The 24654-nt window shown below is 51.8% G+C and overlaps 1 protein-coding gene across 1 annotated transcript; it reads right to left on the bottom strand.

Annotated features, from left to right (window-relative positions):
• Window positions 1-22223: 22223 nt before the first annotated feature.
• On the bottom strand, window positions 22224-24059 carry FZD2 (frizzled class receptor 2). The gene has a single exon (XM_060133644.1). It carries the CDS (start codon window positions 24042-24044, stop codon window positions 22347-22349), a length of 1698 nt encoding a protein of 565 aa, XP_059989627.1. The 5' UTR covers window positions 24045-24059; the 3' UTR covers window positions 22224-22346.
• Between the last annotated feature and the right edge of the window lie 595 nt (window positions 24060-24654).

Genomic DNA, 24654 nt, shown 5'->3' with positions numbered 1-24654 from the left:
GATCTTTTTTCTCCTTTCCATCACTCTTCTCTCCCATCTCTGCCCTTCTCCCTCCAACTTCCTCTCTTCCTCCCCACTCCTGCTACTCTGGCTGCCTGCCAATCACCTCTGCTTCTCTCTCACCTCCACTGCAGAAGCCAAAGCCATGGTCCACCTATGAGAACAGGTGGTCAGAAAATCCCGATAAGCAGCAGTACAGGTGTACCGGTTGTTATTAAGAAGCCCCTGACTGACGCCTCCAGCAATGCAGGGGATTTTTCTCTGTTGATCATTGACTCCATCATTTATCAGATGTTCATTAAACACATGGTTTGTGCCAGGCACTATGGTTGCCTCTAGAACTACAACAAGTGGGCTCTGCCTCATGGAAATTTCAGACCGATAGGGGAGTCAGAAATTAATCAAAGCCACGTACACAATATAAAATTAAAACAATGTTGAGGGCGTTCCCTGGCGGGCCAGTGGTTGGGACACTGCGCTTTCACTGCCAAGGGCCCGGGGTTCAACCTGTGGTAGGGGAACTAGGATTCCATAAGCTGTGTGGCGCAGCCGAAAAAAACAAACAAACAAAAAACGTTGAGGGCTTCAGAGAGAGGAATACATAGTACATATAAGTATTGTGAGAGCCTCTAATGGGGGAATTAACATGGTCAGGGGATGAGGAAGATTCACTAAGGAAGTGATTAGTCTAGGTTGGAGGGAAAAGTAAGAGTTAAGCAGGCCAAGGAGTGGAGGGAGTGGGTGTGGAGTGAGACAGATTATTAGATTGCTGTAGGCAGAGGGAACAGCATGTGAAAAGGCCCTGAGGCCAGAGGGAGTGAGGTCCATTTGTGTAACTGAAGAAAGGCTTGTGTGGTGAGGAGAGAGAGGGAACTTAGAGGGGCTGCAGCAAGCTGTGCGTGCTCTCCTGGGCTGTGTTAGGGATCATTTGTCTAGACAAAACGCCAATATGCTTTGTAAGTATGATATATTTTATAATTGTTTAAGAAAGCATACATTCATTAAGACTTTTAAATGATTTTATGTTTTTTCACCACAACAACATCCACACATATTTGAAGAACAATAGTACACAGATCTGGGGGCTTCCCTGGTGGTGCAGTGGTTAAGAATCTGCCTGCCAATGCAGGGGACACGGGTTCGATCCCTGGCCCGGGAAGATCCCACATGCCGCGGAGCAACTATACCCATGCGCCACAACTACCGAGCCTGCACTCTAGAGCCCGCGAGCCACAACTACTGAGCCGGAGTGCTACAGCTACTGAAGCCCGCACGCCTAGAGCCTGTGCTCCGCAGCAAGAGAAGCCACCGCAATAAGAAGCCCGCGTGCAGCAACGAAGACCCAATGCAGCCATAAATAAATAAATTTATTAAAAAAAAATAGTACACAGATCTGGGAGACAGTGGGAAATCTGCAATCTACAGATTCTGTTGGGTCTGCTTATGAATTCCCAGGGCACCCACAGGTTGAAGGTCACTGTGCTGGGGAAGAGAGGAAAGGAAGGGGTAGAGAATCACCTCAGTGTGTTGCCAGCGTCTGGGTCAGACAGAAAAAGCCAAGCTGAGCTGAGCTCCACACACTCTCCTCCCGCAGCGTCTGACCCTGGCCCTCCGCCACCCCAGCCATGTGCTTAGCCCCTAACAGCTGGAGTGGCTTGTGCTGGGGGCGGGGCTGGGAGAAGGATGAGACAGCTGAGCAGGGAGGGAGGAAGACGGGAGGGAGGAAGACGGAGTAGAGCGCTGCTCAAAGCAGGGCCTGCGGACCAGGAGCATCAGCTTCGCCTGGAAGCTGCTGGGAATTCATATTCTGGGCCCCACCCTTGACCTACTGAATCAAAACCTTGAAGCGAGGTGGCCTCTGCGGCACTGTTTTAACAACCCCAGCAGGTGACACTTAGGCACTGCTGAAGTCTAAGAACCAGCAGTATAGAGGGGTGCGAAGTGCTCTAGGCTGAATCTGTGAAAATAGGAGTTGAATCCTCATTCGTCCATCGGGTCAGCCATCCAGCCATCCCGTCTTGCTGGATACTCTGTTCATGGAAGCCTTTCTGAGGGAAAGGCACAGAGATGGAAATAACGTGGCTCCCTCAGGCCCAGCCCCCTCCCACCACCACCGTAGCCTCTCCCCTGCCTCTGTCTGGCCTCTTGTTCTGGGACCCCCCATCCTAGCCCATGTGTGTGGGGTGGGGGAGGGGAAGTGTCTCAGGAGGGGTGGCAGGCGAGGCTTCCTGGCAGATCCAGCTGTCCTTTCCAATCCACACCTCAGCCGCCCCCCCATCCCCAGTTCCCTCACAACAAGCACACCCAGCAGCTGCAGGAAGCGCCCAGCCTGGCCCAGCTCTAACCCCAATGTCCCCCAGCTCCGGGGAAGTGGAGTTCAACCTGTTCTTCCCTGATGACCCTCCCAGACCTACCACAGCCTGGACCCATGACATCTCCCAAACCCTCCTCTCCTTCCCCGCAAACCTCCCCTCTTGAGGGGATTGGGAAAAACTGTCACAAGCCATGTCCTCACCCCAGTGCCCCCAGCCTGAGCCCCAGCCCCAGCTGTCAGCTCCTCAGGCCACAGCCCACCCCCACTGAATGCCACCCCACACTGTGGGTGGGATCTCATCTCCACACAGGCCAAGCAGCTGGCTGGACCACCTGCCTCAGGAGAGACCAAAAGGAAGATGGAGAGGAAGGGCAGGGGTGGGGTTGCTCTGAGGGAAAGGAAACAGGGGTGAGAGGGCTGAGGTCAGGAAGTCTAGGCTGTTAGAGCTGGAAGGGATCTCAGGGATCAACCAGTTCAGTGTGGACATTTTACACCCCTCCCCCAGAAGGGGGAGGGAGTCAGGGTGCCTGTACGTCGGAAAGCGCCGTCCCCCAACCGACCCTAGTCCACTTCATCATACAGGGTCTTCCTTGAGTGAACTGCGTATTTCTTCTCCCCTATCACTCATTCTACTACTCCTGCCTGCCCACGACTGATATTAAGTTCATTAGGTCATCTCGTATTCACTCCATGTTTATAACTTTTTGTAGCTTAGGAGTGTGTGTGTGTGTGTGTGTGTGTGTGTGTGTGTACTGCCTCCACCATCAGACTGAGGGTTTCCCAAGGACAGAGCCTACGTCTCTGCCATCAGTCTAGGCATTCCTAGAGGACAAACAATGCTTCCCTTCCATCAGGAGTTCCCTGAGGGCAGGGGCCGTCTCCCCTATTAGAATGGGGTTTCCTCAAAGCAGACACTGAGCCTCCAGAATTCTGTGGGCCTCCTTCTCACCTCCATGATTCTCTTCAACACACACAGCCTGGTGTTAGTCCCTTAGCCATGTGGTCTGGGACCGAAGAGCAGAGAGGTCCTTGGATAAGAAGCACTCGGTTCACAGACCATCCCTGCCTGAAATGGCTGGTGGCGTCTGGAGCCATTGGGGCCACCGCTTCGGGACCCGGGAATTCTCAGACAGCTGCTCTCACTCCTTGCCCATCCCCAGATTCCAAATTTTTGTCACACTAATTCCCAGCTCTGGTGTTCTGTGGCTCCTGTCCCACCAGCCCTCCCGGGAAATTCTCTACATTTTGAAGGGAGCTCACCCTACCTAAGCTGCAGACCCTGTACACTGAGGGAGTCCGGTGGGGAATGAGGGGGAGAGGAGAGGTCTTCCTTTCTCCCCTTGGCCAAGGCCTCGGGATGGCTGAGGCAGGTGAGCCCTCCCCCTATCTCCCCAGGCCCCTGGCCCTCAGTGACCTTTCCTCTCTCATTTGCCCCAGACCCTCCCCACCATCTCCCATGACTGGTGAGTTGCAACTATCGTTCAGCAAAGACATCAAAGCTAACCCTCTCTAAGGAATCGGTCGTAGAGCCTTCCTCCCTGCTCCCTAAAGAGGGTGCTGGGATTTTTGTCACAGCTCCCAACCTACCAAAGCTCTAGCAGGGTTTATTCTGGAAACTTTCTGGAATTATCACCCTGCGCACCTAACAGCCCCAGCCTCAGGCCGGCGATGTGGCGCGGTCTCAGTGAGAGCAGTCAATACGGGGGAGCTCAGTTCCGTCCCAGAGGGTCCTGCCAGAGCCTCTTCCCACACTGTGCTGGGCCTTACAGCAGCATACGGGGCACCTTCACTGATGTCATCCGAAGAACGTATAGGTGACAGGCTGGCTAGCAGTGCTTCCTCCTCCACTCTCTACGGCACAGAGTTAAAGCACTGTCCACATTCACACTGTGCGTGTGGGCGCGCATGCGTATGTGCATGCGCGTGTGCATGTGTGTGTGTATGACTAACCCCACCCCAGCCCATGCTATTAAGGATGAGTTCTTAATGCTCAGGGTCCTTATTCACTTTCGTGACCTTGGTAACCAGCAGAGTGGACGACATATAGTAGCCATCAAGTCTGTGGGATGGATGGATAGATGGATGGATGGATACACAGACAGGCAAAGGGATACAATCTATATATAACCCTACAAGGTGCATAGGACAGACCCTATCCCAGCTTGTGGATAAAGAGACGTAGAAACTGTATCCAAGGCCCCACAGCTAGTCAGTGGAGATGGAACACCACACCAGGCCTTTTGGGGTACATATCCTGTAGCAGTGCTAGCTTGGAACCAACACCAGGCCCCCAGACTCCCTACACACAGGATCGCCGCGCGTGGTTGAGCAGGTCACACACTGCACGATTCCAGAGGTGCTCCTTGGTAAATGGTACCCCCTGAAGTTGGGGCAGGATGTGACTCACATGGCTGCCTCCACGCTCACGCCTCAGCGCCCTCTGTGCACACATTCAGGCACTTGGGGCATCAGGGATTCATCCCCTCCTCTTCCTCTCTCACTAGCCAGGGTGCCAGCCAGCAGGAGTTCCTGCCCCCGCTGGTGAGGACCCCTGAGGAGTCCTGTGAGAAGCACTGTGTGCTTCTCAGCTCCCCAGGTAGGAGCACTTCTGTCAAACCTCACCATGGCCCCCAAGGCCCCCTACATGTGCCCACACCCCATCCACACACACAGGGAGGTGCAGGGCCCCAGATCTCCAAGTTCCTGTCTGAGACTCAACCAAGCAGGGGACTGGGGGCTGGCCTCCTCCCCCCAACCCTGCCTGGAGCAGAGTCCCGACCCCCTCCACTCGTGTGCAGGGCCCTGGCCCCTCCCGGGGAACAAGGCTGGGATTAATAAGCGGCCCGGCTCCCGCCCCTAATGGGCTCCAGCTGCACAAACATTCCCAGAATTCAGAGCCGGCTCCGTCTGGGGTGGCCCAGGCCTCAGCCCCAGCATTCCTGGCCCCCTCCCCCACAAGCCTGGGACAGCTGCTCCGGAACTCCAGCAACTGGCTGGGGATCGAATCCCAGCTCGGCTTTTCCAGAGGTGGGGGGCATTGGAACGGCTGGGGCCGGGGCTGGGCTGGGCTGGGGAGGAGAGATGGGAAGAGGTGAACAAACTCTGAAGGGACACCTCAGGAGTTCCTGCCCTACCTGTCCTCCCTCTCCCGCTCTGCTGCTCACCCTCCCCCACCCTCCCCCGCCAACAGGGCTCCCACTCTGAGCCCTAGGTTCCAGGGGCCCAGCTCTGTCGTACCTAATTTGTCTCACCAGGCAGTGCCCTTGGCTGGCAGTGCCCAGGGGGAGGTGACAGGGCAAGGCTGAGAGGAAAGATAAACATCTCCCCTTGTGTTTTAAGAGATCCAGCTGTGTCCTGGCAGGAGCTTCATCCAAACAGATTCTTATCAAGAAAGGGGAGGGAGTGGCAAAGGGAGCAGGAAGAAGAAGGAAAGTGAGTCCTCACCCTCTCATTATCCACTCAGGGAGGGACATTCAGGGACCCAGTGGCAGGAGTCCTGGGTGGACAAAGCCGTGCCTGTATTGATGACCGCTCTGCACCTGTCTTCTCATTCCCACCTCTGGATCCGGGGCCAGGACCCATCGTTCAGCTGTCCTTGTTCAGGGGCCACCAGTTGGGCCAGTTGGAGGGACACCAAGGGCTGAGGCCAGGCGAGGAGTCCTGTGACTTGTGTTTGTGCCAGGGTCCATGGGCATGGGGGGGGACTGTGGAGAGCACAGGTGACTCCAGTAGAGGCGTGTGTATGATTCTCTGGGCGTGCGTGTGTCTCTGTGCCCAAGCTCGAGCAGCTGTGTTAAATGGCACTATTTGATGGTGTTTGCGGGTGGACGAGTGTGTGCGCACATGCACACATCCACCTCTTAGTGTGCAGAAGTGGGGTTCGTAAGTTCCACACTGATTAGGAAAGGCTGCCAGCTGGCCTTCCCTCCCCCATGGGAAGTGCCCCTCTCCTGGGCCATGGGACAGAGAGAAGCAGAGAAGAAAGAATGGTAAAGAGACAAGGGAACCCAGAGAGAGCAGAGCCCCACTAGAGGCTGGAGGCCACCAAGGGAACCAACTGTCCTGGCCTCAGCTCTGCCATGAGCCAGCTGGGGACTTCGGACAGGTGACTTCCCTGACCTGGGCCTTGGTTTCCTTATCTTGAATAGGAGAAGGTTGCACTAGTCTCACCTGAGTCCCTGCTTAGATCCCACTGTGACTAGAGCTGGATTTGAGGACACAAAGAAGATGCTCCGTCCCTTCAGAGCTGTGGAGAAATGGGATCTGGGCAGGCCACAAAGAGCAGTCAACAGAGACTGCCTGGAAGGTCCCCTGGAGGGGCAATTCAGAGAAAGTGGGGTGGTCCCTGCCCCGGGGAACCACTAGACAGGGAGGCAGATAATGGCAGACTGTCTCCTAGCTGGCTGAGTTCTTGGTGGCAGTCCTGTGTTAGGGGAGAAGAGGGTCACTGAGACAGAGAGCCTGGGGTCAGTCATGTACACACAGCAAACACATATGCTCTCCTCCTGGGCCCCTGCTGAGGAATGCAGACAGACCTCTCAGGTCTTTGTCCCCATCAATCACCTGCCCACGTCACATCACCTGCTTCCTCGTGGCCCCTGCTCTTTCTCCTTGGAGGCACAGAGGGGACAGCTCTCTGATTGTGTCTGAGCCCTTTAATTCATCCTTACTACGCATCTCCTACCCCACTCTCCACCCCCAGCTATGGGACCAGCTCCTGAGTTGGAGAGAGAGGGAGAGGTGAGACCTTCTCCTCGTATAAACAGAGAAACTGAAGAGTTTGGGTTGGGGACAGAAACTCAGGAATTGGACCGCGTTTAGGACGGTCTCCAAGGGAACCTCATTAGTCATTCATCTAGCATTTAGCGAACAGCCACTTTGTATTCAGTCCTGCATTCGAAAATGAGGAATACAAAGAAATAACATTTCCTCCAGGTGTATGATGTCAGAAAAAAAAATTCCTTCCCCAAAACCAAAGGTGGAGTTGGAACCAACCCTAGGCTGACTTAAGGAAACAGTCATCAACCTGCGATGGATGTCGGAGTTGTTGATGTGGGCACTGGAGAAACAACAGACCAGGACACCTGAACCTCCTAGACCAAGGCTCCAGACTATAAAGCCGCAGGTGGGGGCTTCCCTGGTGGCGCAGTGGTTGAGAGTCCGCCTGCCGATGCCGGGGACGCAGGTTCGTGCCCCGGTCCGGGAAGATCCCACATGCTGCGGGGTGGCTGGGCCCGTGAGCCATGGCCGCTGAGCCTGCGCGTCCGGAGCCTGTGCTCCGCAACGGGAGAGGCCACAGCAGTGAGAGGCTCACGTACCGCAAAAAAAAAACAACAACTAAATTAATATAATAAGGTATGCATTTCTATACATTATGTGCCCTTTGGTACCATGTGTGTACCTACCCCAAAACTAAAATGCCTTTTAAAAAGTGATTCACAATCAAAATCAAATTTAATAATAGATAAAATAAACCAAGCCTTCATTTGCTCTTCTAATGAAAGCGCCTCAGTGGTGGCCCAGTGCTCCCAGATAAAGTTTGGACTCCTTAACAGAGCTTACAAAGCCCTTCGTGATCTGCCCCGCCTGGCCTGCAGCCACTTTGCACTCTGTGCTCCAGCCAAGCAGAACGAGTACTTTGAACTTCCTGTAGTTCCTTGAAAGCACTATTCTTTCTCTTGCCTTGTAGCTTTTACACAGGTGACTGCTCACAATACTCTAATCATCCTTCAAGCCTCAGCTTAGATGTTTCCTCCAGGAAGTCTTCTGTGGTCCATAAAGTTGGGGGTTGATGCCTCTTCTATGAATTCCCATAGCACCCTGGACTTGACAAGCACTGTGCTCATCACGCTGTATTGTAATAACCTGGTGCTTCACTTTGTCCCTCCCAGTAGGGCACACACTTCCAACAGGGCAAGAACCAAGCCTGCCTTGCTCACTGCTGTTTCCTGAATGCCTGTGTCAAGGTATATACTAACCACACACCGGTGGAAAAAAGAATGGGAGGAAGGTAGAAAGAAAAGAAGGAAAAGGTTTCCCTGGTGGCGCAGTGGTTGAGAGTCTGCCTGCCGATGCAGGGGACACGGGTTCGTGCCCCGGTCCAGGAAGATCCCACATGCCGCGGAGTGGCTGGGCCCGTGAGCCATGGCCGCTGAGCCTGCGCGTCCGGAGCCTATGCTCCGCAACGGGAGAGGCCACAACAGTGAGAGGCATGCGTACCGCAAAAAAAAAAAAAGTAAATGTGTTCAAAACTGAGTTCCTCACCTCCATGTGGCAGAGATAATCATGCTCACCAAGTACCCCACGTCCTCTCCTATGCTTCCCAACCCTCTGTGGTTAGGAGAGGCCACAAGACTTGTTCTGGCCAATGAAATGTGAGTGGAAGTGGATGTGCATCACTGTTGGGCTGGAGTAGTAAAAAACCCATACACAGTTCTCTAGTATCTCTCTCTTCTCTTGCCGTGTAATTGAAGAGGTGTCTGAAGAAGCCACGTGTTCCAGGTGACGTAGCTACAAGATGGGGGAGCCCCTGTCAGCTTCGATCTCTGAATGATCACATGGAGTAGGGACCCCTGTTGACCACATGGGATCTGTAATATGAGGCAGGAAACAAGAGACCTTTGTTTTGTTAAGCCAGTGAGATTTTGAGGTTATTTGTTACTGCGGCATAATCTACATGATCCTGGCTAATAGATTCTCCACTGCCCCATTGTTATCTTTATTCCTTCTCTTGGTAAGTGGTTTCTCATCCACCCAGTCATCCCAGCTAGAAACCACCTTAAGCTCCTTCCTCCTTTCTCCTTCACCCTCCTCTTGATTTCACAGACAATGCTTCATCTACGCCTCATCACCCTTCCCTTGGATTAGAATCAGCATCTTACCTGACCTCTCTGACTTCAGCCTCCTCTCTCCAGCCACCCTCCATACCCTTCAGAGTTCTCTTTCTAAGACACAAATCTGACCACAACATGCCTTGGTTTAAAGACTTCCACCTGTTCTTCATTTTTTTTTTCAGGATAAAAGCCAAAAACCTGAGGCTGGTACCAAGGACCTTGACTGCCTGGTCAACCTCCCTTGCCAGACTTCCCTGTCACCTAGTGGTCTAATATCCAGCCACGTGGGATGACCTGTGAGTCCCCAGACATACTGGGCTTTCTTGGTCTCTCAGTATATGTGCTTATAGCTCTTGCTTTCTGGAATGCCCTTCCTCCCATTGCCTGTCTGGCAAACTCCTACTCATTCTTCAAAACACCAACCAAATGTTCCTCCAAAGCTTTATTCATATCTCCAGGCAGAATTATTTTCTTCCTTTTTTTGTATTGCCCTGGTGCCTTGAACCTTCCTCTATTAGCATTTTTCAATAAAATTTTAATAATTCATTTAAAGTTTGCCTCCCCCACTAGACTGGAAGTTCCTCAGGGACAGAAATGGTATCATTCATCTTTGTGTCCCTAGAGGTAAAGCAAGTAAAGCATGTTGAAAGAATGAGTGAAGGAATGGTAGATGGACTGAGGAAAGAATTCTCTTATATCTATTTCTTACTTAACATATGCATCACTTGTACCCCCAAGTTTCTTCAATATGCAGTGTAATAGTTGTCTATTGCTATGTAAATAATTATCCCCAAATGTAGTTGTTTTTTTCCTTTTACTGGCCTCACCATGCAGCTGGTGGGATTTTAGTTCCCTAACCAGGGATTGAACCCTGGCCCCCACAGTGAAATCACCGAGTCCTAACCACTGTACCGTCAGGGAATTCCCCAAACTTAGTAGTTTTAAACAGCACACATTTATTATCTTGCAGCTTCTGTGGGTCACAAAGTTGGGCACAGCTTAGGTGGGTGTCTTTGGCCCAGCATATCTCATGAGGTTGCAGTCCAGCTGCTGGCTGGGGCTGTGGTCTCATTCAAAGTCTTGATTAGGGCAGGGCTTGGGGAAGGGAATCTGCTTCCAAGCTCATTCACATGCCTCAGTCCCTCTCAGGAAAGAGATTACACAAGGACATGAACCCCAGGAAGCAGGGATCAGTGGGGGCCAACTTAGAAGCTGACAACCACATGTAGTCACAGAGTTTTTCCACTTTAAATGACACGAGGAAAGAATGGGAAAGAAGAGAAGGACAAGAGAAATTCCTAGTGCAGGACCTTGAGCCAGGTTGATACCTTTGAAAGCAAAAATCCTGATCACTGAGATGGTATCAACAGAAATTTTACCTAGCTCTGATGAAGATGTGTGTGTGTGTGTGTGTGTGTGTGTGTGTGTGTGTGTGCATGCACATGTGCACCCAGAAGTCCTGAGAAGGAGCTAGTCATTTTTGCACACCTACAGTGAATGGCAGAGATTGAAACCAAGATTTTTGGTAAGGTGACCCTGGGATAGGAGGAAATTGCTGTGGTCCAGAGGAAGGGGGTTTTGAGAAAGAAGAATGTTCCATTCTGTTTTTTTCCATAGACCGAGTCATCAAACTTGGGATCTGGTCCTGACTTGGCACAAAGAGACTGTGGGATCCTAGGGTTCTTCTTTTAATTCTCCTGGTTCTCCATCTCTTAAGTAGATAAACTGTGACATGTCCATACAATGGAATATTATTGGGCAATAAAAATAAATGAAGTACCGATACATGAAACAACATGGATGAATCTTGAAAGATACTATGTGAAAGAAGCCAGACACAAAAGGCCTCATGTTGTATTATTTCATTCATATGAAATGTCCAGAATAGGCTCGCTCTAGAGGCAGAAAGTATGTCAGTGGGCTCGAGGAGGAGAGAGTGGAATTGGGGAGTGACTGCTAATAGATACAGGGTTTCTTTCTGGGGAGTGATGAACATGTTCTAAAACTAGATAGTGCTGATTGTTGTATAGCTCTATGAAGATACTAAAATCATTGAATTATATACATTACAAGGGTGAATTTAATGATATTCCATTCCTTATCTGTAAAATAAAGGAGTTCAGTCATGTGATCTTTCAGATCTTTTTTTTGTTTGTTTGTTTTTGTTTTTGTGGTAGCAGGCCTCTCACTGTTGTGGCCTCTCCCGATGCGGAGCACAGGCTCCGGACGCGCAGGCTCAGCGGCCATGGCTCACGGGCCCAGCCGCTCCACGGCATGTGGGATCTTCCTGGACTGGGGTACGAACCCGTGTCCCCTGCATTGGCAGGCGGACTCTCAACCACTGCACCACCAGGGAAGTCCTCAGATCCTTTTAATCTCTACTATTCTACAGTCTAAGGTAAGGGTTCAGAGCATGGGCTCTGGCTTCAGACTGCCTGGGTTCAATTCTAAGTGATCCCACTTACAAGCTGTTCCCTTGAGTTAGGAATCCTCTTCTTAGGAATGAAAGAGTTAATACATGTCAAATACTTAGTGCCAGACACATAGTAAGTACTTAATAAACTTAATTATTATTATTTCCACTTGTTTCAGTTATCCATTGCATAACAAAGTACCCCAAAACTTAGTAGCTTACAACCACAACCATTTTAGTATATCTCACCCATTTTATGGGTTAGGAATGTGGGCAGGGCTTGGCTGGGTAATTCTTCTGTTCCACATGGCATCGCTGAGGACACGATGATATTCAGCTGGAGGACAGGCTGGCCTGGAGGATTCAAGGTGGTTGTACCCACATGTCTGGTGTGTCAGGTGGGATGGCTGCAAAGTTGGGCTCAGCTAGAACTATTAACCAGAGCACCTACATCTGGCCTCTCTATCATGGCGGCCTCGGGTTAGTCCGACTTCTTGCATGGCAGCTCAGGCCACTCAAGAGGCAAGGGTTCTTTCGTGACCCAGACTTGCATGTTACAGAACATCACTTCCATCACACTCAACTGCTCAAAGGAGCCCAGATTCAAGATGAGGAAACATAGACCCCACCTCTCAAGAGGAGTGTCAAAGAATTTGAAGTTATGTATTAAAGTCCCCTCACTTTTCAAGCCCCAAGTAAATTTCCCATAGAAATCCTAGAGGGGCATCAGTGGAACAGTCTATCGCTCTTTCTCTGACAAGGAACTGGAATGATATCTCCTGAGATTTCAAGGGAATGGATTCCTACCCCTCCCCAGAGGTGTGGCATGTGTACACTCACACATATACATGCACACACACACACACACACACACACACACATACAGGCACAGTCACACTGTCAGATCTGGTACATACATGTAGCCATGCCTGCCCCCATCTCTAGATGAGACCCAAAGTCCTGCCCTAGAGTTCTTTCCTTAATTCACTGATCATTCTTGCTCCTACTTGTGTGAAAAGGGGGTATTGGCAGGGATGGAACCAGTCTTTGATTGGAGAGAGGCCATAGATCCCAAACCCACTAACATTTCACTTTAACATGTCTTGTTAAACATGTCGTGTGTGTGTGTGTGTGTGTGTGTGTGTGTGTGTGTGTGAGAGAGAGAGAGAGAGAGAGAGAGAGAGAGAGAGAGAGAGAATGTTTGCTGATTTTGATTGGCTTACGTCAGCAAAGAAATGAGATCTGGTGTTAAGAGCAAGCAGGGGTGGCTCAGACATGTGCTACAGGCCCAAGCCACCATGAGATTTAAATTTTGCTGGGGATCAGCCCAAATCCTCACTTAGATGGGCCCTGCCATTCTCCTCCACACTCTGCCTATGCCCCAGGCCCACTGTCCTCGCTGTTCCCTGATCAGGCCATGTTCTTCCATGGCTTTGCTCACGTTGTTCCCTCTGCCTAGAGGACCCTTGTCTTTTTCCTGGCAACCCTACTGTCTGCCTTTTGTGTCACATTCCATTGCAATTACCTGCTTACATGTCCACTTTCCTCAAGAGCAGAGACCAATGCTCTATTCACTGCTGCATCCTCAGTGCCTGGCACAGAACAGTTCTCAACACCACGGGTTGAACCAATGATTGAATGAGCACCTATTGCTCTCAGATTCAGCAACTATTTCTCCTCCACGTCTCTGTGCTGCCCATCCAACTCCAATCTAACTCCTCCGACCGCTATGAGAAGGGGCAAAGGTCTCAAAGGCTAGGGTGGAAAGTTCAGGCTGGATTCTTGAGGCCTCAGGGAGACTGTGCAGAGTCTCAGAAAACAGGAAAGGATGTGGTGCTGAGCTGTAGAGGTGTGGCCAGCAGACCCAGAGGCACTCACAGCCCTAATGGGAAAAGCCAGAGAATCCTGCAAGGTTTTCCCAGGGTGGGGGAAGATGTCTTAAAGTCTTTATACCTCAATTGAAATAGTTTGTAAATGCATCTGGTTCTGCTGGGCTAAGTATTAGGGTCCGTTGGGAATATGTAGACCTGGGCCTGAGCCAGCACCTTTCTAGAAGATGATTCTGGCTACTGAGGTGGGGGCAGGTGCAGTTGAGTAAAGCGGTCCCTTGGACCAGTGCTCCTCACACTTGAATGTGCAAACAAATCCCCTGGAAATCTTGTTAAAATGCAGCTTCTGATACAGTAGGTATGAGGTCAGGCCCAAGATTCTGTTTTTCTAACAAGCTCCCAGGTGCTGGCACTGCTGGGTGTGGGGGGAGGCTGGGGAGGGCAGGGCAGAAAGCTGATAGGATCACACTTCAAGTAGCAAAGACCTAGAAAAGTGGCATTAAGATCCAGACAGTGAGGGAGGGCTCAGAGCTCAGGCCTTAAAGTAAGAAGCTGCCATCAGCAATGTAAAAAAAAAGAATGTTCAGGAGATGAGGCACGAGACAGTATAGTATAAAGCCAGCCTGACAAGCATCTGGCATGCTTGCCAACCTTTACATTCTCTGATTTGGTGACCATGGCAGACATCACTAGTAGATCCCAGCACTATCACCCACTGAACCAAGAGGATGCCTCAGAATCCTTCTCAACACAATCCTCCAGGTAGTCACTACCAGTTAATAACAGTTGGCATGAGAAGTGACCCCATTTACTATTTCTGGTACTGTGGTTAAGAGTCTGACTGCTGGGCTTCCCTGGTGACACAGTGGTTAAGAATCCGCCTGCCAATGCAGGGGACATGTGTTCGAACCCTGGTCCGGGAAGATCCCACATGGTGGAGAGCAACTAAGCTCGTGTGCCACAACTACTGAGCCTGCGCTCTAGAGCCCACGAGCCACAACTACTGAACCCACATGCCACAACTACTGAAGCCCGTGTGCCTAGAGCCCGTGCTCTGCAACGAGAGAAGCCACCGAGATGAGAAGCCCACGCACCGAAATGAAGATCCAACGCAGCCAAAAATAAAATAAATAAAATAAATAAATTAATTTTTTTAAAAAAGAGTCTGACTGCATGTGCTCTGCTCTGACTAGCTAGGTGCCCTTGGAATAGCTGTTTCCATGAATCTCAGGTACTTTTTTTTTCTTTTTTTTCTTTCTTTCTTTCTTTTTTTTTCTGGCCACACCGCACGGCTTATAGGATCTTAGTTCTCCGACCAGGGATTGATCCCAGGCCCATGGCAGTGAAAGCGTCGAGTCCTAACCACTGGACCACTGGGCGATTCCCTCAGGTACTTTAATATGCTATAATTTGAGGTAAAGATAACGCTCATTTCATAGTTCTTTTGAACATTAAATGCTATTATGAATGTATTGAGCTTAGCAGTGTCTAGCATATAGAAAGTGTTCAATAAATGATGGTTACCACATAGAGGGATGAATGGATTGGCTGCACAATTAGAGGGGTTGTGAGTGGTGGGGAGAGGGTTAGGGTTAGGGAGAGAGAAGAGCCAGAGAGATAAAGGTGGGGAAGAAAAGGTGGACAAAAGCTGTGCCAGGCTGGGGATGGCTGGAAGATTTCCAGCTCTCTCTGGATGGAACTGGGCTCCCTACTGGCACTAAAGCTCTTTGATTGGAAGGGGTGAGTGGCATTTGTCATCTTCAGGTATGTGAATTCAGAACTTCTTATCGAAGAAAACTAAAAGACTTTGAAATGCTCAAAAATATTACTGTATGTCCTTGAAGATCGTCTCTGAGTTTTATTATCTTCAGTTATTTTACAACTCAGACAACTGATAGTAATGGAAATGATTTTTGTCCATGTAAATTGTGTCTGGTGGAGATGCAATTGATTGTTGTCCAGTGGAAACTGCCCAGTTTTGCATTAAGCAAATTTATTTCTTGGTGGCCTAGATATGTTCTGTTCTTTGGATTCTACTTTGAATGTCTTACCTTCACTAACTAATGAGTTAAATGAAAATTTTGATGTGTTCATTGTATATTTCTATGAGAGTAATTATTCTGCCTTGTAGAAAAAATATCTTTTAAAACATTCTCATTAGCAGTGAAGATTGAGCAGGAGGCTTCCCGGACCCTCTGTCCCATGTTTGCCAAACACCAAGATTACATATGTCAACTTTATCAGGGATTGTCCCCAATTGCATTGCTTGTTTTACACAATCCAAGTAGACCATGATCCCATATTTGAGCCTGGACACATTCTCAAACAGTTAAATTGTGAACTTGCTTAACAAAACATATAACAACCAAACTCATAAGTACTACACCTAATACTTATCCATTCACTGATTCAAGAAACTAGATGGCAGGCTACATATGGGCAGGGACTGAATTTGTGCATCTCTAGAGCTCAGCGAGCGCCTGACTCGTGGTAAGCACTAAATACACATCTATGGAGCCAACACATGAATGAATAAGCTTAACTAGCATTTATTAAGCACTTACTAGGTGCCAGGCACCTTTTAAACATTCTACTTGAATTAGTTTGTTTAATTCTCAAACCAGTCTTGCAAAGTAAGTATAATCACTATCCCCATTTACAGATAATACACAGAGAGGTTGATTAACTTGCCCAGGATCAACAGCTAGCAAGGAGCTGAGGCAGGATTCAGGCCCAGGTAGTCTGGCTCCAGAACCTGTGATCTTGGGCACCCACTATGTGGCAGGCATATTACTAGGCTCAGGGATAAGGAGATAAAAGACCAAACACAGACTCTCCCTCAAGGAGGTCACAGTCAAGAAAGGAGATGAGTAACAGTCATGTGATATGCTGTGACAGGTGAGAACACAGTGTGGGGACAGGATTGGCCTGGGATATGGCTCTCTGAAGAAGGGCCACCTGACCTCAGGTAAGTTCTGAGATGCTAGGAGTTCATATCCAGGTGAGGGGAAGGGAAGGGCATTTGCACCACAGGAACAGTATGTGCAAAGTCACAGAGCATGGTTGGTCTGAGAACATAAGGGTTCTGGAGGCTGGCACGTGAGAGTGTAGGGAAGAATGATGGGAAGTAGGACTGGGGATATAGGAGCCAGATCCACGTCATGGAAAGCTGTATGTGCTGAGTGAGGGCGGGAGTTGGGACATTCCTTGCTGGCTTCACAGTATTTTAAGCAGGGGAGTTAGAAGCTCAGACTCCATACTCTGCCTTCTCCCCACCCACAGGACACTAAACCCAGTACGCTTAATTCCCTACAAGCCGTATCCCATGCCAGAGTTCCCTGGGAGGCCTAGACCTGGAAGGAGATGCTGATTGATTCTGGGACACACCCAGTGCCACCTGGAGCAGTGGCTGGGCATCCTCTGTCCCTCGTGTCCAGGATTCCTGCTGTCACCCCCCAGTCTCCAACCACCACCACTGTGGCCACCTCAGGCACACTCCCTCCTGTCAGTCACATGCTGGGTGAGTCCAGAGATCAGAATTAAGCACCTTCCTTCCTACATTCCTTCCCTGCCCACCCTCTGACTCCACCATCCCCAGGAGCCGCAGAGACTGGCGCACCACAGGCCCCAGTCAGAGGAAGGAGAATAGGGAGGCCAGAGCTTCCCGGGGGAGCCGAGGCTCTGGGCTGTACCCTCCCCTCCCACCAGGCTGAAGCTGGTGATTAGCCGGGTTAATTACATCCGAACCATTTCCGACTGGCACAAGCCCGCCCACCCACAGAGCCCGCCCAGAGGCGTGCAGGCCTGTCCCAGGGTCAGGGTGCTAGGGTGCCAGCTACCCTGGGAGGGGTCCCGACCCCTGCAAGGGCCAAATGGAGGGCGGTGGTCCTCCCCTCCCCAGGACCTTCTCCTCTACCCTTCACCCCAGGTCTCGCTCTCATCACCTCCTACCCTCAGCCTCCCTTCTTTTGCTCATCCCCACACAAATCCCTTTCCCTCTCCGCTCTTCCCCCCACTCCAAGTTTGGAATGAAATCATGGGGCTCTGAGTTCTGCACGAGGCCCCGACATAAACACTCTGATTGGGGCTAATTATAAGGGCCAGGTTGGGAGGCTGGAACCTTCAGAAAGCTTGGCTTTCAAACAAAGGGCCCAGGGCTCAGCCCCCAGCCCAGGCCGGCTCCTCTCCAGACTGCATGAGGAATAAGGAGGGGTCCGGGGCTACAGGCAGTCCTCTGTAAACCCAACCAATGGTCTGTGAGCTTGTTCCATGTCCCAGGTCCTATCTTGTCCTTTCTCGGCTGCTTTCACCTTGGCCCTTCCAGGCCTCAAATCCCAGGGCCTTCCCAGCTGGCTGGGAAGAGCCGCAAGCCTGCAGTGGAAGGAAAGGCAGCTGGGGAGGCGCTCTCAGGCTATGAGACTGGGGATGGGGCAGAGCAGGGGGAGGGAGAGGCGCAGGGGCAGGGAGAGGCACAGGGGAAGCCAGCTGTGACAGCCCTAGCCCTAATTAGCCAGCTTCAAAGCCGGCCAGCGAGAGAGCCCGCCTGCGTGTGTGCCCTGCTCACTCAGGCGGGTAAGACATTTCTGTCCTAATCAGAGGAGAGAAAGGGAGAAAAACACTGCCCACCACCACCCCGGGGATCCTCTAGATTGTGAGCTGGTACCTCGAGTCAGGGAGAAAAAGTAGGAGCACAGGAAATCATTCTGCTTTGTTAAAACTACCAGTAACAGTAAGTCCAAAAGTCCTCAAGAAATGTACATTCTTTGATCCAGTGATTCTATTTTTAGGAATTTATCCTGAGTAATTGGAAGAGTGCTACAATTTATTGAGCTTCTACTATGTGTTGGTTCTGTACATGCATCATCTGATCTAATCTTCACAACAACCTTGCAGACAGGTACTATCACCTTTTACAGATGAGGACTGAGGCTCAGAGGTTAGATGTCCCCAGAGACTCACAGCTGCACGGTGTCATGCCAATGCCTGTAACTCCCCACACGCGGTCTGTCTCTTTCTTCTTTTTTCCCTCGACTATGAAAGTATTAACATTCATTCTACTCTGCTGCGTCTTGATACCTGCAAGAGAGACAGGATCTAGTGAATAACCTAGTCTGAGGGTGTTCCTGGTTTTGTAGATCTGACGGTTTTCCCTCCTGACCCTCCTTTCCACAGCAGAGGGAATTACAGGCTGGGGGATACTGGAGTCTGAGAAGGTAAGGGTTGCCCCATGGAGAAGGAGAGCTACCCAGTGATGAAGACTAGATAACGTCTAAACCAGGGACTGAAAAACCAGCTCGGGGATGGTGTGGGGAGGGGTGTGCAGCTAGACAGTGCATAACTCCCGTAACGTTACATACAAAATTGTGTTCCGGGGTCTGGCCATTTTTTCCCAGGAGGATGTCCAAAGATATTTCAGGTTCTCAGAGGAGTCGGTGGCCCCAGAAATTTAAGATGCGTTTTGAGGTGAGGAGACTATGAAGAAGGAAGGGACCTACTACAGTGAGCAGTGGGATTATCAAAGGGATGATGCCTCAGAAATGGCAGGAGCTTGGGCTCTGCTCCCCCAAACATGTGCCCCACAGCACCCTGGAACAGCATCTCCCCACCTCCAGAATCTAGCCCAGATCAGGGATCCCAACACCCTCTTGGAGAGCTTTCTGGAAAGATCTGGAAGTCCAGGTCCCACTGATCCTCACTCTTTGGGGATGTCCAGAAGCATTTTGCCTTAGAAAACCTTAGTGTTCTTTTCTGGGGCACTTCAAAGGACAGACAGTTTGTCAGCAGTGGAAGCATCTTCGGGAGGGGCATCTGGGGTGGGGGAGGAAAAGCAAATGTCTGATCCATGAGGCAGGGGAGTCTGGAGGAGAGATGCCCTGCTCCTAGAGACCAAGCACTGCTGCTCCTTTGTGGGAGGGGGTACGATTGGGAGGGCAGGTAGAAAGCAGCTGTGGCCTAACACCTGCCCCAGGCCTGGGGGCCTCAGTGGAAGGGCTTTCTTACTGGGCCCTTGACCCTTCACCAAACAAAGCCTCCGTCTTCCAGACGGAGGGACCAACCCACTTACAAGGGGTAAACCGTGTCCTATCTAAAGGGCGACCTAGAAATCTGTGAAAGTACACCTCCAAGCCCACGTGTTTAACTGGGTTTTCCCAACAAGGGAGCAGAGACAGACCCCTCTCCAGGGGTGGCAGTGAGCTCAAGTGTTTCACTTATGGGTCTCCACTCCAGGGCACTTTGTCCCCTAAATCCTCTACACCCTCCGTCTAAGAGTTGTTTCCTTAGAGCAATGAGAGCAGCCAGAGAGAAAGTTCCCCATACTTTCTGTAAGGTAATTCAGCCCTTTAGAGAAGGGAAGGGCATCTAGAAGATGTATCCTTTCCTAGAGAGGCAATTATCTCATTGTCTGTCCTCTCCCCAGCCACAGAACCTATTTTTTCAGTGTTCTCAGGCCCTTTTCCCCTCCGTTGGCGACTTTGAGGGAGGAGGGTTGAGAAGGATCTTTACCAAAATTCCCTCCCTCCCACCCCACTCCGGGAGGAAAAAGGTATTGTTGCTAGTCTACCATCTCCTCCCGCCATCAGCATGATGGTCCACTGACAAAATGTACCCAGAGCACACAGAACTGGGATCTGGGGGCTGAGAGGCAGGGAAGGCTCTTCCCAAATCTTCAGCAGAGACGAGCACTCCTCTTCCCACTGGGCTCCATCCCAGCCACTGGAAACCTCCCCCCACCTCCCCTACCCCCCTTTCGCAAGCTTTGGCCATTCTTTCCAGGAAAGACGCTCACAATTTGTTTGTAATTTAACTCTTTCCTGCAGCCCTTGTGGGGTTCCTTTAGAATCTTGCAACAAATGGAGCTACAGGGCGGTGCCACCTCCCTGGCCTGCTTCTTTGATAGTTGAGGGAATCTCCTGTTGGGACTTCACACACACCATCATTTGAGAAAAGGCTAGTTTTAACTTATAATGTTGGCCACTGGTACCAATCATCTGGGGGAGGGTTATACATTTGGGGAGGGGGACTCTGCTGAAATCCCCAGGCCTCATTCAATTCCCAGCAAAGCCCCACATACGTGTTCAATTACCACCAAACATTTCCAGATCCCCTCCCCCAACATAAACTAACACACGCAAACACTTCGAAGTAGGGGTTCTTACTTACTTTCTCCCTTATCCCAAAGCCTGCTAACAAAGGGTGTTAAGGCACCATTTTCCCTACCACGGTTTGGCTAAAAAAGCAAGATCGGGGCAGGGAACCTCTTCTCCACCCCACCCCCAACCAACTAGGTCAGGGGGAGATGGAAGGAGGAGGTGTTTGGTTTGGTTAAACTAATAAAATGTTACAACCCTGTTAAATACAATTAAAGGGCTAGCTCTCTAGAAGATAATTAAATGCACTTTATTATGATGATTATTAGCTTTAATTTGCACTATTATCAAGAAACAGGAGATGCTGAAAAGTTGAGTTATGGGGCAAACTTGTTTCACCCCATCCCTTGGTCTTCAAATCGATCCATGGTAATTAAAATTCTAAAATACTCCAAATAGTTGAGGGAAATGATGTGTATTGGAAACTGCAATTCTCATACCAGCGTGAAAGATACTTTAAGAGAAGTCTTGACTTTTATTTGTGGGAGTTAGGGGGAAGATAAGAAACATGTTATAAACATTCTATCAATCTTGTGATATAGAATGTCATGTGAACACTCAACCCCACCCCCACAGTCACAAAGAGCCTGCCCAGAGCCTTCTTCCAAAGCAAAGATACTCACGTTTTTCCCCCCTTCCCCCTTCTGGACAAGTTTGAAAAGAAACCAGTCTTTTGTCAAAGGAAAACTAAAAATCCCACCAGCCCATCCATCCGTTCCCTTCCTCCAACCAAACCCATTTTATTGCCTTTTGAAAAACAAAAACGAAAAACCTCAACAACAACAAAACCCCACACACAGCGCACAAACCACCCCACAAACTGCTAACCTGAATGCCAGAGGAGATAGTCAGTTGGGGGTGGGGGGGAGAGCAGGTGAGGAGCAGACAGCAGGGGAAAGGAGAAAGATGCAAGGTGATCTCCAGATCCCAGCATCTGCGAGCTGATGATGCTCCCCCTAAAAATGGAGGCGGTCAGGATCGGTACTCAACGTAGTGGGGTGGGGAGGTTGGGTTGTTTCAAAACACACATCGCAAAACACTTTCTGCCCCCTCCAAGTGCTCGGGGCAGCGAGTTGAAAAGAAGAAGAGTCAGAGAAGAAAGATCTTCCTGACAGCAGGGGGGTGGGCCCGGAGGGTAGGGGTGGAGGCCATTCCTCACACGATCTCCGCCCTCTCCCCACCCTTTGGTTCGGGTTTTTTTTTTTTTTTTCCACGTCTTCATCTCCTTTGGGAAGTTTCCAAAGAGCGAGTGAAGGAGACAGGACAAGTGAGAAAGGGGGAAAGGGAAATCAAAACGAATCCAAGTCTTGATCAAAAGTATCCAACTGCTTCCACAGACCCAGCGTCAGTGAGAAGGCTCACAAATTTGGCTTTAGAACCTGAATGTAACTCCCAACTACTTATAGCCTCTTCCAGCAGGCCCAGCCCTGTCAAATCACCAAAATACTCAAACCGAAGTAGGGGGTGGTGTTTGAAAGGTGACTGAAGAAAGGAGAACCCCCCCAACTCCCCCTCTTCCCCATTCCTCAGGCCTGGCGCCCCTCACTGCTCCCCCCCCCTTTTTTCCTTTTTTCTTTTAAATAGAAAATATATAATTAAATTTACAAAAACTATTTACAGTTTTAATTACAAACCTGGTGGGGGTGTTGGGCAGAGTTCTCTTTAAAAAGCGACCTAAAAAAGAAATGGTTTCGATTGTTCTTTATTTAAAAAAATAAAATAAGGAGTCTGTAGGAGCGCCCCCCCCCCTCCCTGGGGGCGGAGCGCGAGGTGCCGGCCCGGCTGGGGACGCGGCGCCGGAGCTCCGGCTCACACGGTGGTCTCGCCGTGCCGGCTGTTGGTGAGACGCGTGTAGAACTTCCTCCACGAGTGCAGCGTCTTGCCGGACCAGATCCAGAAGCCCGACGTGATGCCCACGATGAGCGTCATGAGGTATTTGATCATGTAGACGGTGAAGTCGGGTGACATGCGCGGCGTGTAGTGCGCCGGGCACGGGATGGCCAGGCTCTTGCAGTGCTGGCTCACCCACGAGCGCTCCCAGTGCTCTCGGAAGGCCTGCTCGTAGAAATAGCAGGCGATGACGATGGTGGCGGGCACCGTGTACAGCACCGAGAAGACGCCGATGCGCACCATGAGCCGCTCCAGCTTCTCCGTCTTGGTGCCGTCGTGCTTCATGATGGTACGGATGCGGAAGAGTGACACGAAACCGGCCAGGAGGAAGGACGTGCCTATGAACAGGTACACGAAGAGCGGCGCCAGCACGAAGCCCCGCAGCGGGTCCAGGCTGTTGAGGCCCACGAAGCACACGCCGCTCAGCAGGTCGCCGTCAATCTGGCCCATGGCCAGGATTGTGATGGTCTTGACGGCGGGCACGGCCCACGCGGCCAGGTGGAAGTACTGCGAGTTGGCCTCGATGGCCTCGTGGCCCCACTTCATGCCCGCCGCCAGGAACCAGGTGAGCGACAGGATGACCCACCAGATGGAACTGGCCATGCTGAAGAAGTAGAGCATCATGAAGAGGATGGTGCAGCCCTCCTTCTTGGTGCCCTGCACCACCGTACGGTAGCCGTCCTCGGAGAAGCGCTCGTTACACACCACGCGCTCCTGGAGCACGAAGCCCGCGATGTAGGCCACCGACACCATAGTGTAGCAGCCTGACAGAAAGATGATGGGCCGCTCCGGGTAGCGAAAGCGCTGCATGTCCACCAGGTACGTGGTGACGGTGAAAAAGGTGGAGGCGCAGCACAACACGGACCAGGTAAGGATCCAGAGTCGCGCAAAGCGCGTCTCTTCCTGGGAGAAGAACATGGAGCCGTCGGGCCGCGCCGGCTCGCACGGAGCCGCGCAGTCGCGTTCGCCCAGAAACTTGTAGCTGAGATAGGACGGCACCTTGAGGACGCGCGGACAGTGGAACGGGTGCTCCAGCGTGGCATAGCGCGGGGGCGAGCCGCCGCCACCCGGGCCGCCCGGGGTGCCCCCCGCACCCGGCTGCAGGCCCGGCGGCGGCGCGGTGGTGAGCAACGCGGGCGCGCCGTCCTCCGAGTGGTTCTGGCCCACGCAGATCTGCTCCGCGCCGTGGCGGGGGAAGTGCTCGCAGCGAAGGCGCTCCGGCCACTGGAAGCCGAACTTGTTCATGAGCGCCTCGCAGCCCTGGCGCGCGCGCTCGCAGATCGAGCGGCACGGCGGGATGGCCTGCTCCAGCACAGTGCACACGGGTGCATACATGGAGCACAGGAAGAAGCGCAGTTCGGGCGAGCACTGCACCTTCACCAATGGGTAGAACTGGTGCACCTCCAGTCCTGCGTCCTCCTGGTTCGTATGGCCCAGAAGGTTGGGCATGATGGTCTGGTTGTAGGCGATGTCCGTGCACAACGGGATGGAGATGGGCTGGCAGAAGCCGTGGTCCGGGATGGAGATGCCCTTCTCCCCGTGGAACTGGGCTGGCCCCGCAGCGGGCAGCAGCAGCAGCGGAAGCAGCAGGCGGGGCAGGGCGCTGCGGGGCCGCATGCTGGCCGCCGCCCCCCACCCGGCTCCCGGACGCCCCCCCGCCCCCGCCCCCAGCCCCGAGACCGCGCGCCTTCCCCGCCGCCGCCTCGCCGCGGCCGCCGCCTCCCGCGTCTCTTTGCAAACTTTGCTCGCGGCTGCCGAGTTGGGGAGGCCGGGCGGGGGAGGGGGGCGGCGCACCCGCCCGCTGGCTCGCCGAGGTCGGACTGAGCCGCCGGAGACACCGCGCGCTGCTTGCCCTCTCTCCTCCTCGTCCTCCTCCTCTCGCCTCTCCCCTCCCTTCTCCGCCCAGCGACTCCTTTGTGCCTTCCTCCAGCCCTCACCTCGGCCTCTCCGATCCCAATTAGTCGGTTTCAAGGGGGCCCCCGCCGGCGGCCCCGCCCTCTCCTCAGCCCCCCAAAAAAGGGATCCTTGAAACCGCCCCGTCGAGCTCTAAGCACCATCCCAAAATGTTCTCTCGGCCAATGAGATTTAAACCCGAGGATCAGCCCCGAGGGCTGGATTGGTCAACCACAACATAATGAGATCAGAAACCAGATGCCAACAAAACTTTCCCCCCCGCCTTTTGCTTTTTAAAGAGACAAGCTATTATTATATTAAGGGCCCTTTGCCC

Source organism: Lagenorhynchus albirostris, chromosome 20 (assembly GCF_949774975.1).
Source record: "Lagenorhynchus albirostris chromosome 20, mLagAlb1.1, whole genome shotgun sequence".
NCBI lineage: Eukaryota > Metazoa > Chordata > Mammalia > Artiodactyla > Delphinidae > Lagenorhynchus > Lagenorhynchus albirostris.
The sequence above is the reverse complement of the archived record's forward strand: the minus strand, read 5'-3'. Positions and strand labels throughout refer to the sequence as shown.